At 42.0% G+C, this 13,722-nt stretch overlaps 1 protein-coding gene across 1 annotated transcript in view; it reads right to left on the bottom strand.

Annotated features, from left to right (window-relative positions):
- The window catches only part of mast1b (microtubule associated serine/threonine kinase 1b), a 92,776-nt gene that overhangs the window by 12,942 nt on the left and 66,112 nt on the right, over positions 1 to 13,722 (bottom strand). Inside the window, exons 12-18 of the mRNA XM_034090136.2 lie at positions 12,783 to 13,008; positions 11,176 to 11,314; positions 10,964 to 11,096; positions 9,970 to 10,135; positions 6,393 to 6,494; positions 1,516 to 1,638; positions 1,323 to 1,432 (exon numbers count right to left, since the gene is read on the bottom strand). Coding sequence (XP_033946027.2) covers positions 1,323 to 1,432; positions 1,516 to 1,638; positions 6,393 to 6,494; positions 9,970 to 10,135; positions 10,964 to 11,096; positions 11,176 to 11,314; positions 12,783 to 13,008 — 999 coding nt within the window. The remainder of the gene's footprint in view (positions 1 to 1,322; positions 1,433 to 1,515; positions 1,639 to 6,392; positions 6,495 to 9,969; positions 10,136 to 10,963; positions 11,097 to 11,175; positions 11,315 to 12,782; positions 13,009 to 13,722) is intronic.

Genomic DNA, 13,722 nt, shown 5'->3' with positions numbered 1-13,722 from the left:
AGAGGGAGGAGTGAGTGAGCACAGACACCTCCCCTGGACCAGGTGCCCGCTGAGGAGATATGATGAGTCTCAAGATTAAAGATTCAGTCTTTATTGTCATATCCACAATAGCTGCGGTCGTTTTGGAAAGGAGAATCTAAAATAGTATATAATATATACTAATATACATAAGACATAACGTACATGGAGCGACTGTGGCTGCGAGGGAGTGCGGTCGTCTTTCAACCAGAAGGTTGTGGGTTCGATCCCAGCCCGTGCAGCCAACATGTCGATGTGTCCTTGGGCAAGAAAGATACTTAACCCTGAGCTGCTCCCAACGGGGCGTGGATGTTAGGTCCTAGAGCAGTGTTTCTCAAACTTTCTCATACCAAGGACACTTAACCAATAAAAAAACACTTGCGGACCACCTAACTCCACAAATATCCAAAATCACATCATTTTTCTAGAACAGATTACAAATCACCTGAAAATGGTACAATCAGGTGGCAACATGTGATGAAGGTGTTGCGCTGGGCTATATCATGCAATCGAAAGTTAAGCTCGCTCCATTGCGGAGATATTCCCACGAGAGTGCGGAAAACTGAAATGTATTTATTTATTTCAAATGTGAAATGTTACCAATATACTCACGGACCACTAGGGGGCGCTCACGGACCACCAGTGGTCCGCGGACCACACTTTGAGAAGCACTGTCCTAGAGTAAGGTGCTCTGTATGAATGGGTGAATGACATGTATATGTAAAGCGCTTTGAGGGGTCTTAAAGACTGGATAAAGCGCTTTATAAGTACAGTCCATGTAGATATACTCGGACTTTGCAAAGTGAACACATGAATTTGAACTGTGTAGCGTTGCCTCAAAGCAAACCCTGTTAGCTAGCAACGTTATTTTTCACAGAAATCCCCCTTACATTAAATTACATGTCACTCGTTAGACGCTTTTATCCAAAGCGACTCAATACAGTGGGCAATCCCCACAGGAGCACTTTGGGGTGAAGGGTCCCAGAGACACAACGACATGCTGACTGCAGTGGGGTTTGAACCTGTGCCCCCCTGACCGCAACACCAACACACAACCCACTGCGCCACACGCCTCCCACATCCAAGTACTAATAGTGCATATAAGCATACTTATGCTCAAAATAGCAAACGTAAGTTAAGAAGTACGCGATTTGAGACACGAAAGGGTGACATAATACATTATATACATAAAACATTATCTTGCAGTGTAAATCGTAAACATCTTCCAATACTTCAAGATTCTTTAATGTCACACCATTTCCACCGCAGCAGATACAAAGAGACGTTTGAACATCTGGTCTGACCTTGCTGAAGCGAGGCGAGCAGGAGGAGAAGCGATGGATCTCCACCGGCTCGTCGTCGTTGGTGTCGTCCTCGTCGTACGACTGCACGTGGTGGTAGCGCTCAGACCGGGCTGGGGGCGAAGCATCACAGCGTTACCATGGGAACATATTTAGAAATGAATACGTTATCTTTCTCGATGTGCTGTAGACCCACTGTCGAAGTAGCTGGTGTCCTCCTCTGACTCCAGGTGAGGGATGAACTCTGCTTTCTGTCTCAGCAGGCTGTTCCAGTTCACCTCGGTGAAGAACGAGTGCTGCCTCACTTCAAAGGCTCCTCCTAGAGAGGAAGAGGAAGAGGAGAGGAAGAGGAGAGGAAGATGAAGAGGAGAGGAAGAGAAGAGGAAGAGGAGAGGAAGAGGAAGAGGAGAGGAAGATGAAGAGGAGAGGAAGAGGAAGAGGAGAGGGAGGAGAGGAGAGGAGAGGAAGAGGAGAGGAAGAGGAAGAGGAGAGGAAGAGGAGAGGAGAGGAAGAGGAGAGGAGAGGAAGAGGAGAGGAAGAGGAGAGGAGAGGAAGAGGAGAGGAGAGGAGAGGAAGAGGAGAGGAAGAGGAGAGGAAGAGGAGAGGAAGAGGAAGAGGAGGAGGAGAGGAGAGGAAGAGGAGGAGGGAGAGGAAGAGGAAGAGGAGGAGAGGAAGAGGAGGAGAGGGAGAGGAAGAGGAGAGGAAGAGGAGAGGAAGAGGAAGAGGAGAGAGAGAGGAAGAGGAGAGGAGAGGAGAGGAAGAGGAAGAGGAGAGGAAGAGGAAGAGGAGAGGAAGAGGAGAGGAAGAGGAGAGGAAGAGGAGAGGAAGAGGAAGAGGAGAGGAAGAGGAGAGGAAGAGGAAGAGGAAAGGAAGAGGAAGAGGAGAGGAAGATGAAGAGGAGAGGAAGAGGAAGAGGAGAGGAGAGGAAGAGGAGAGGAAGATGAAGAGGAGAGGAAGAGGAAAGGAAGAGGAAAGGAAGAGGAAGAGGAGAGGAAGAGGAAGACAGACAGAGGCATTTTGAGTGGGACAGAAGTCGACTTCTTTAGGTAAAGCTGAATCTGTGAGCCTACAGGCAAGGGATTAGTCATACCCAGTGTTGGGACTAACGCGTTACTGTAACGCAACTACCTTTGCGGTAACTAATAGCGTTACTAGTTACCTGTTCCCATTCAGTAACGCCGTTATAGTTACTGTGATTTAAATGGGTGCGTTACTGCGTTACATTGTGTGATCCAACTGAACCGAATCTCCCTGCGGATGTAGCTTCAGGCGAATACAGCGATGTCCTCTCACAGCACCAGAGAGGACTGATGATTGGTTAACGCGGGGTAACATTTCAGGGTAAGCCAATCAGAGACAGAGCTGGGCGGGTCTTGCCTTATGGGGAAAATACACAGACACACAAACACATACACGGCAACGCCCACCACAACAACCAACACACACACACACACGGCAACTAGGGTTGGGTACCGAGAACCGGTTCCGGTTCGGAACCGGTTCCAACATTTCGATTCCAACGGTATCATTTAGAAATGTGAATTTCGGTTCCGCTTTTCGATTCCTGAGGAACTGTTTCTCGCCGCTCTCCGTAGCCTACTGCATGACTGCGGCGGGGCGGGAAATGTAGCGTTGTATCTACATTTCCTACAGTGTAACCTGAGACCAGGGCCGGCCCGTCGCACTGGCATTATAAATGTTCGCCTAGGGCGCCAGATCTGTGGAGGCGCTGCGCTGACAGCTCTGGGAGAAAAAATAAATGTTTTGACCGTTGGTGCTCATCCTAATTTTCGGCCTTGATGTAACAATATTCATAATTAAGTAAATGTAACACCCTTTTCATCCCGGTTACACTTTTCATTTGCCCTGTACGATGGGCGCTGCAAGTGATGAAAATGGGGGATGTTGGCAACCGCAGCTCACGAGGGTGCACTGGAACCGGCGCTGTTGTTATTAGCATCTGGTGCTAGCTGCTCTAACGGAAGAAGAAGAAGATGTTTCTACAATGATGTGGAGGGAGAGTCCTCTCCAGTCAGACTGAGAGGCTGATAACTTCAGCTCAGTGAGGTAAAGGACTCTCAGTGTTTAGATAGTTCACTTTAGTCTAAGTTATCTCAGTGGGTCTCAAACGTTTTGATCACAATTTATGTAAACACATATTTCCAAGGCACTCCTTTATAATTATTGGGATAAAACAGGTTTGAAATCATTCCAATGTATACTATAGGACAGTAAACCAGACATATCGTTTTAAACTGGAGAGATAAAAAAATATGCATAAATAAAATAGTAAAATAAGATATGAATGAACAACAAAAATAAAATGCATTACATGTAGGCTATTTGTTATTTAATTATTAAAATGTAAACCGATCTTTTTCATATGGGTGTTTGGAGTTGTACCCCCTAGATCTAGTCTCTAGTAATTCTGCGTGTGCACCAGATTGAAGCATTTTGCTTTAAAATGTTCAAACATTTCTTCCCGGTATGCCTGAGAGGCAGATATGCTTGTTTTTCTCAACAAGAACTGTTTTTAAAAGTTGCACTGTTGTAGCTTCAGGGGTTCTCAGGTTAAAGTTACATAGCAGTGAATATAAACAGACTGATTAATGTGAATATTACTTTAAACTAACCTGTGTAAAAGTTTCTCGAATAAATGTAATTTTTTTGGTGGAAGAAGCATGTATCATTTTTTTACCCTGCCCCTCAAAGAATCGGAATCGAGAACCGTTAAGAACCGGAATCGAAAAGTAGAATCGGAATCGGGGAAATTCAAACGATACCCAACCCTAACGGCAACGCCCACCACAACAACCAACACACACACACACACACACACACACACACACACACACACACACACACACACACTATGGCGGATGCAAGTATCAGCGAGAGCAGCAGCGCATTTACAACGTGGAGATAAAACCACTATTTTTTATTTGTGGGGATAAAGGACGCAAAAAATATTACGGTTAAATGTAAACTGTGTGCAGGACAGAAAGCATTGTCTTACGGTGCCACAGAACAACACAAACTTGTATTTTTATTGTTATTATTTTTAAAGTAAAGTAACTTGTTACTTTTATAATTTAGTAACTAATAAAGTAACTACCGTACTTTCCGGACTATGAAGCGCACCTGCATATAAGCCCCAGCAGCAGCTACATTGTCCGTCTGTCTTGCTCTCGTTCTGTCTCTCGGTTCCACTTTTACTTTGGCGCGCGACCTGTCTCACTCTTTTCCGGCCTCCAGCTTTTCCCGCCACTTAGAGGTGGCAGGCGCGGACCGGTCCTAGAGCCCGTAGAGTTAAAGGTGGTTCATTTTACCTGTAAGATCCATAGATTTAGGAGGTTCCCTAGTGGCCGTTAGCTGTACAACACAAATGGGGAAAAAAGTCGCGGCTTATAGTCCGAAAAGTACGGTAGTTACTTTTTTGAGAGCAGTAACTATAACTATTACTACTTTTTAAAAGTAACTTGCCCAACACTGGTCATAACATTGTAAAGAAGCTCAGGTAGTTAAAAATATAATTTGAAAGAAACGTCAAAAAATGCATTAAGTAGAGAGCCAAAGAAAACGGGTGAGCAGACGAGCGGAGAGCGCTAAACATTTAGCTATATGGTTGAACTTGTTTGCTAAAAAAACAAAAAAATGGTTGGAATAGTTAACTAAAAATAACGGCTAGAAATAACATTTTTTTAAATAGTTAAATTAAAAGCACAACATTGCATTTCAGTTGTATGAACAACATGTTGGAACTCTACAGATCAAAACGGAAACCACTGATCTAAGCCAAAACAAACCAGGGATACAAATGAAAAAGGACTCTGGACCAAGACGGAAGTCGACTTATTTACGAGCATACAGACAGGAAGAGAGCTAGTGTGTAAGGCCAGTGACTCTGGAACAGGGGGAGAGCTAGTGTGTAAGGCCAGTGACTCTGGAACAGGGGGAGAGCTAGTGTGTAAGGCCAGTGGCTCTGGAACAGGGGGAGAGCTAGTGTGTAAGGCCAGTGGCTCTGGAACAGGGGGAGAGCTAGTGTGTAAGGCCAGTGACTCTGGAACAGGGGGAGAGGTAGTGTGTAAGGCCAGTGGCTCTGGAACAGGGGGAGAGCTAGTGTGTAAGGCCAGTGACTCTGGAACAGGGGGAGAGCTAGTGTGTAAGGCCAGTGACTCTGGAACAGGGGGAGAGCTAGTGTGTAAGGCCAGTGACTCTGGAACAGGGGGAGAGCTAGTGTGTAAGGCCAGTGGCTCTGGAACAGGGGGAGAGGTAGTGTGTAAGGCCAGTGGCTCTGGAACAGGGGGAGAGCTAGTGTGTAAGGCCAGTGGCTCTGGAACAGGGGGAGAGCTAGTGTGTAAGGCCAGTGGCTCTGGAACAGGGGGAGAGCTAGTGTGTAAGGCCAGTGGCTCTGGAACAGGGGGAGAGCTAGTGTGTAAGGCCAGTGGCTCTGGAACAGGGGGAGAGCTAGTGTGTAAGGCCAGTGGCTCTGGAACAGGGGGAGAGCTAGTGTGTAAGGCCAGTGACTCTGGAACAGGGGGAGAGGTAGTGTGTAAGGCCAGTGGCTCTGGAACAGGGGGAGAGGTAGTGTGTAAGGCCAGTGACTCTGGAACAGGGGGAGAGGTAGTGTGTAAGGCCAGTGGCTCTGGAACAGGGGGAGAGGTAGTGTGTAAGGCCAGTGGCTCTGGAACAGGGGGAGAGGTAGTGTGTAAGGCCAGTGGCTCTGGAACAGGGGGAGAGGTAGTGTGTAAGGCCAGTGGCTCTGGAACAGGGGGAGAGCTAGTGTGTAAGGCCAGTGGCTCTGGAACAGGGGGAGAGCTAGTGTGTAAGGCCAGTGGCTCTGGAACAGGGGGGGGGGAGTGTGTAAGGCCAGTGGCTCTGGAACAGGGGGAGAGCTAGTGTGTAAGGCCAGTGGCTCTGGAACAGGGGGAGAGCTAGTGTGTAAGGCCAGTGGCTCTGGAACAGGGGGAGAGCTAGTGTGTAAGGCCAGTGGCTCTGGAACAGGGGGAGAGGTGTGCAGATAAAGGGCTGAAACTACCAGCTTGTTCTTGGAGCAATATAAAAGCCACTGACCTGTTCCCAGCCGGCCCAGAGGGTTGGTCTGCAGCAGGGAGGAGATCAGGTGCTGGGCGTCAAACGGGAGGGCCTCGTCTCCTTCAGGCCACACGATGTCATCTGCAGGAGACGGGATATTGGGAAACATTCATCTTGTTAGAATAGCCTTTTCCTAGATTTTTAAACCCCCACTCGTTGCCTTGCCGACGGAAACGTAGCTGCTTTTATTTGTTGTTTTGGTTCAACCATTTTACTCTGTAGCACTTTGAGTTTTGTTTACTCAAATAAAAAGTGCACTTATAAATAAAATGGATTATTATTAAAAAGGGGAGAAAAGTGAGTCCAATAATACTTGTAGGAGTAAAGTATTTTTCTGTGTTTGTTACGAAGAAGTAGAAAGTACAGGTATTTGAGTTCAACATGTAAGAAGTAGAAAGTACAGGTATTTGAGTTCAACATGTGAGAAGTAGAAAGTACAGGTATTTGTGTTCAACATGTAAGAAGTAGAAAGTACAGGTATTTGTGTTCAACATGAGAGAAGTAGAAAGTACAGGTATTTGAGTTCAACATGTAAGAAGTAGAAAGTTCAGGTATTTGAGTTCAACATGTAAGAAGTAGAAAGTACAGGTATTTGAGTTCAACATGTGAGAAGTAGAAAGTACAGGTATTTGAGTTCAACATGTAAGAAGTAGAAAGTTCAGGTATTTGAGTTCAACATGTAAGAAGTAGAAAGTACAGGTATTTGAGTTCAACATGTAAGAAGTAGAAAGTTCAGGTATTTGAGTTCAACATGTAAGAAGTAGAAAGTACAGGTATTTGAGTTCAACATGTAAGAAGTAGAAAGTTCAGGTATTTGAGTTCAACATGTAAGAAGTAGAAAGTACAGGTATTTGTGTTCAACATGTGAGAAGTAGAAAGTACAGGTATTTGAGTTCAACATGTTAGAAGTAGAAAGTTCAGGTATTTGAGTTCAACATGTAAGAAGTAGAAAGTACAGGTATTTGAGTTCAACATGAGAGAAGTAGAAAGTACAGGTATTTGTGTTCAACATGTGAGAAGTAGAAAGTACAGGTATTTGTGTTCAACATGTGAGAAGTAGAAAGTACAGGTATTTGTGTTCAACATGTAAGAAGTAGAAAGTACAGGTATTTGTGTTCAACATGTAAGAAGTAGAAAGTACAGGTATTTGAGTTCAACATGTAAGAAGTAGAAAGTTCAGGTATTTGAGTTCAACATGTAGGAAGTAGAAAGTACAGGTATTTGAGTTCAACATGTAAGAAGTAGAAAGTACAGGTATTTGTGTTCAACATGTGAGAAGTAGAAAGTACAGGTATTTGTGTTCAACATGTAAGAAGTAGAAAGTACAGGTATTTGTGTTCAACATGTAAGAAGTAGAAAGTACAGGTATTTGAGTTCAACATGTAAGAAGTAGAAAGTACAGGTATTTGAGTTCAACATGTGAGAAGTAGAAAGTACAGGTATTTGTGTTCAACATGTAAGAAGTAGAAAGTACAGGTATTTGTGTTCAACATGTAAGAAGTAGAAAGTACAGGTATTTGGGTTCAACATGTAAGAAGTATAAAGTACAGGTATTTGTGTTCAAAGTGTAAGAAGTAGAAAGTACAGGTATTTGTGTTCAACGTGTAAGAAGTAGAAAGTACAGGTATTTGTGTTCAACATGTAAGAAGTAGAAAGTACAGGTATTTGAGTTCAACATGTAAGAAGTAGAAAGTACAGGTATTTGAGTTCAACATGTAAGAAGTAGAAAGTACAGGTATTTGAGTTCAACATGTAAGAAGTAGAAAGTACAGGTATTTGAGTTCAACATGTGAGAAGTAGAAAGTACAGGTATTTGAGTTCAACATGTGAGAAGTAGAAAGTACAGGTATTTGAGTTCAACATGTGAGAAGTAGAAAGTACAGGTATTTGGGTTCAACATGTGAGAAGTATAAAGTACAGGTATTTGTGTTCAACATGTAAGAAGTAGAAAGTACAGGTATTTGAGTTCAACATGTAAGAAGTAGAAAGTACAGGTAATTGAGTTCAACATGTAAGAAGTAGAAAGTACAGGTATTTGAGTTCAACATGTAAGAAGTAGAAAGTACAGGTATTTGAGTTCAACATGTGAGAAGTAGAAAGTACAGGTATTTGTGTTCAACATGTAAGAAGTAGAAAGTACAGGTATTTGTGTTCAACATGTGAGAAGTAGAAAGTACAGGTATTTGTGTTCAACATGTAAGAAGTAGAAAGTACAGGTATTTGTGTTCTAAATGTAAGAAGTAGAAAGTACAGGTATTTGTGTTCAACATGTAAGAAGTAGAAAGTACAGGTATTTGTGTTCAAAATGTAAGAAGTAGAAAGTACAGGTATTTGTGTTCTAAATGTAAGAAGTAGAAAGTACAGGTATTTGTGTTCAACATGTAGGAAGTAGAAAGTACAGGTATTTGTGTTCAACATGTGAGAAGTAGAAAGTACAGGTATTTGTGTTCAAAATGTAAGAAGTAGAAAGTACAGGTATTTGTATTCAACATGTGAGAAGTAGAAAGTACAGGTATTTGAGTTCAACATGTAAGAAGTAGAAAGTACAGGTATTTGTGTTCAACATGTAAGAAGTAGAAAGTACAGGTATTTGAGTTCAACATGTAAGAAGTAGAAAGTACAGGTATTTGTGTTCAACATGTAAGAAGTAGAAAGTACAGGTATTTGAGTTCAACATGTAAGAAGTAGAAAGTACAGGTATTTGTGTTCAACATGTAAGAAGTAGAAAGTACAGGTATTTGTGTTCAACATGTAAGAAGTGACAGGTATTTGTGTTCAACATGTAAGAAGTAGAAAGTACAGGTATTTGTGTTCAACATGTAAGAAGTAGAAAGTACAGGTATTTGAGTTCAACATGTAAGAAGTAGAAAGTACAGGTATTTGTGTTCAACATGTAGGAAGTAGAAAGTACAGGTACATGTGTTCAACATGTAAGAAGTAGAAAGTACAGGTATTTGTGTTCAACATGTGAGAAGTAGAAAGTACAGGTATTTGAGTTCAACATGTAAGAAGTAGAAAGTACAGGTATTTGAGTTCAACATGTAAGAAGTAGAAAGTACAGGTATTTGTGTTCTAAATGTAAGAAGTAGAAAGTACAGGTATTTGTGTTCAACATGTAAGAAGTAGAAAGTACAGGTATTTGTGTTCAACATGTGAGAAGTAGAAAGTACAGGTATTTGAGTTCAACATGTAAGAAGTAGAAAGTACAGGTATTTGAGTTCAACATGTAAGAAGTAGAAAGTACAGGTATTTGTGTTCTAAATGTAAGAAGTAGAAAGTACAGGTATTTGAGTTCAACATGTAAGAAGTAGAAAGTACAGGTATTTGTGTTCAACATGTGAGAAGTAGAAAGTACAGGTATTTGTGTTCTAAATGTAAGAAGTCAAAGTAAAAAGTCGTCAGAAAAACAAGTAGTGGAGGAAAGTACTGATGCCAGTACTGATGCCAGAAACATGTACTTATGTACAGTAACAGAGTATTTGTACTCCACTACTTCCCACCTCATTAACCCAGAGTCTCTTAATGGCTCCAACTCTCTCCAGCTTGAGCCCCTCACCTGTGATGACCTGTCCGAACAGTTCCTCCGGAGTGTCTCCAAAGAAAGGCACGCAGCCCACCAGGAACTCGTACAGGATGATGCCCATCGCCCACCAGTCCACCGGCTTCCCGTAGCCCTGCCGCAGGATCACCTCGGGGGCGATGTACTCCGGAGTGCCACACACCTGGAGCACAGGAAACACTCTTTATTCCCTCAGTCGTTTCATTCATGTGCCACTTTACCTCCTGTGAATGATGTGCAACGTGCACATTTAAAAAAGAAAATACAAATAAAAATAATACAAAAAAGAAAAGAAAATAATTAAAAAAAACGAATAGAAATAATAAAAATAATAATAAAAATAATAATCTAATTATAATACTAAAATTATAAAAATAATAATAATAAAATTACAACTAATAGAAATTAAAAAAAGAAATAATAATAATACAAATAAAACTAATAATCTAATTATAATACTAAAATACAAATATATATATATATATAAAAAAAAATACAAATAATAAAATTACAACTAATACAAATAATAAAACTGAAACTAATACAAATAGAATAAATACAAATAATAAATAATAATATAATTATAATACTAAAATAATAAAAATAATAATCTAATTATAATACTAAAATTATAAAAATAATAATAATAAAATTACAACTAATAGAAATAAAAAAATAAATAATAATAATAAAACTAATAATCTAATTATAATACTAAAATAATACAAATATATATATATATATATAAAAAAAAATACAAATAATAAAAACAATACAACTGAAACGAATACAAATAGAATAAATACAAATAATAAATAATAATAATATAATTATAATACTAAAATAATAAAAAATACAAATAATAATAATAAAATAAATAAAAATAATGTTTGGTTACACTATGCTTTATATAAATGCATTCATAAAATAACTTAACCTGTCTTGATTTCAGATTGTTTAACAGAGTTCTACTTCACCCTTTTTGTCGTACCTGTTTATCCAGGAACTCCCGAGTGTCCTTCTCGATGTGTCCTTCGTACAGGTTGGTGGTCAGACTCATCAGACCCATCTTAGAGAGGCCGAAGTCTGTGAGCTTGATGTGACCCATGGAGGTGATCAGGAGGCTGCAGCAGAAACACACACGTTATAAAGAACTCCTTCCTGTGTGTACATCAGGCATCAGATGGGTTCGCTCTGTCTCACTTGTCAGGCTTGAGGTCCCGGTGGACGATCCCGTAGTTGTGTAAATACTCCAGAGCGAGGACGGTTTCTGCAAAGTACATCCGAGCCATCTCTACAGGAAGCGCCCCGATGTTCTTCAGCAGAGTCGCACAGTCTCCACCTGCAGACACACGATCAGTCAGTCATGATGTTAGAATCATGTTCTGATGGAGTCAGGACTCAGAGACTCGAGGAGAGATGGAGCTCTGATGGAGTCAGGACTCAGAGACTCGAGGAGAGATGGAGCTCTGATGGAGTCAGGACTCAGAGACTCGAGGAGAGATGGAGCTCTGATGGAGTCAGGACTCAGAGACACGAGGAGAGCTGGAGCTCTGATGGAGTCAGGACTCAGAGACTCGAGGAGAGATGGAGCTCTGATGGAGTCAGGACTCAGAGACACGAGGAGAGCTGGAGCTCTGATGGAGTCAGGACTCAGAGACTCGAGGAGAGATGGAGCTCTGATGGAGTCAGGACTCAGAGACACGAGGAGAGATGGAGCTCTGATGGAGTCAGGACTCAGAGACACGAGGAGAGCTGGAGCTCTGATGGAGTCAGGACTCAGAGACACGAGGAGAGCTGGAGCTCTGATGGAGTCAGGACTCAGAGACACGAGGAGAGCTGGAGCTCTGATGGAGTCAGGACTCAGAGACACGAGGAGAGCTGGAGCTCTGATGGAGTCAGGACTCAGAGACTCGAGGAGAGATGGAGCTCTGATGGAGTCAGGACTCAGAGACTCGAGGAGAGATGGAGCTCTGATGGAGTCAGGACTCAGAGACACGAGGAGAGCTGGAGCTCTGATGGAGTCAGGACTCAGAGACACGAGGAGAGCTGGAGCTCTGATGGAGTCAGGACTCAGAGACACGAGGAGAGCTGGAGCTCTGATGGAGTCAGGACTCAGAGACACGAGGAGAGCTGGAGCTCTGATGGAGTCAGGATCCAGAGACACGAGGAGAGGTGGAGCTCTGATGGAGTCAGGACTCAGAGACACGAGGAGAGCTGGAGCTCTGATGGAGTCAGGACTCAGAGACACGAGGAGAGCTGGAGCTCTGATGGAGTCAGACTGCTATGAGTCCTCTGTACATTGTGAGGGATATTGTAAATGTGTATCTTGCATTATTCTGCCTCTGTCTGTATGTCCCTCTTTGTCTGATGATTCTTTTGTGTTATGTTTCACATTTGAATGTCTTTGTGGTCGTTTTGTCTTCTTCGTCGTCGTTGTGAGTCCGTTTGTATCTTTTTGAGCTAATTTGCATGAAGAATTTGTTTGTTTTGTCGATTTCGGTCACCATAGCTACAGCACAAAGGGTTAAAGTCAACTTTATTGTCAATCTTTCAGTGTGTGTGCAGTCAGAGAGATCGAAATACTGTTTCCCACAATCCCAAATACAAAAACATATATATATAAAAATACGTATATCCTATATACACAATCAACAGACACATTTATACATATACACACATTAAGACCTAAATAAAAGCACAACAATCAATATATATAAAGTAACAGCCACTTTAATATCTTTGAGAAAGGTGTAAATGCTAACAGCGCGAGGTTTATGCAGCGTGTGGTCGGCGCACAGTTCCCTCACCTTCCACGTACTCCATGACCATGCAGAGGTGCCTTCTGGTCTCGAAGGAGCAGAACATGGACACCACGAAGGGGTTTTCTGCGAAGGTGAGGATGTCTCGCTCCACGAAGGCCTGCTGGATCTGGTTCCTCAGGATCAGGTTCTGCTTGTTGATCTTCTTCATGGCAAAGCGCTGCCGGGTGTCCAGGTGGCGCACCAGGTACACGGCGCTGAAACACACAGCAGCGTGGATGATGTTTCCATGGTAGCCAAAGAACTACTTTCCTCCATGCCTGACTTACAGATGTAGTGTCAGTATGTCTTAAAGCCGGAGGTGGGAAGTAGTGGAGTACAAATACTTCCTTCATGTACTTGAGTAGATTGTTCTGGTATCAGTACTTTACTCCACTACTTATTTTTCTGATGACTTTTTACTTTCTACTTCTCATACTTTGAACCCAAATACCTGTACTTTCTACTTCTCATACTTTGAACCCAAATACCTGTACTTTCTACTTCTTACATGTTGAACCCAAATACCTGTACTTTCTACTTCTTACATGTTGAACTCAAATACCTGTACTTTCTACTTCTCTCATGTTGAACTCAAATACCTGTACTTTCTACTTCTTACCTGTTGAACCCAAATACCTGTACTTTCTACTTCTTACATGTTGAACTCAAATACCTGTACTTTCTACTTCTTACATGTTGAACTCAAATACCTGTACTTTCTACTTCTTACATGTTGAACTCAAATACCTGTACTTTCTACTTCTCACATGTTGAACTCAAATACCTGTACTTTCTACTTCTCACATGTTGAACTCAAATACCTGTACTTTCTACTTCTTACATGTTGAACCCAAATACCTGTACTTTCTACTTCTCACATGTTGAACTCAAATACCTGTACTTTCTACTTCTTACATGTTGAACACAAATACCTGTACTTTCTACT

The sequence above is a fragment of the Pseudochaenichthys georgianus genome, chromosome 8, assembly GCF_902827115.2.
Source record: "Pseudochaenichthys georgianus chromosome 8, fPseGeo1.2, whole genome shotgun sequence".
In the NCBI taxonomy this organism is placed as follows: domain Eukaryota; kingdom Metazoa; phylum Chordata; class Actinopteri; order Perciformes; family Channichthyidae; genus Pseudochaenichthys; species Pseudochaenichthys georgianus.
The sequence above is the reverse complement of the archived record's forward strand: the minus strand, read 5'-3'. Positions and strand labels throughout refer to the sequence as shown.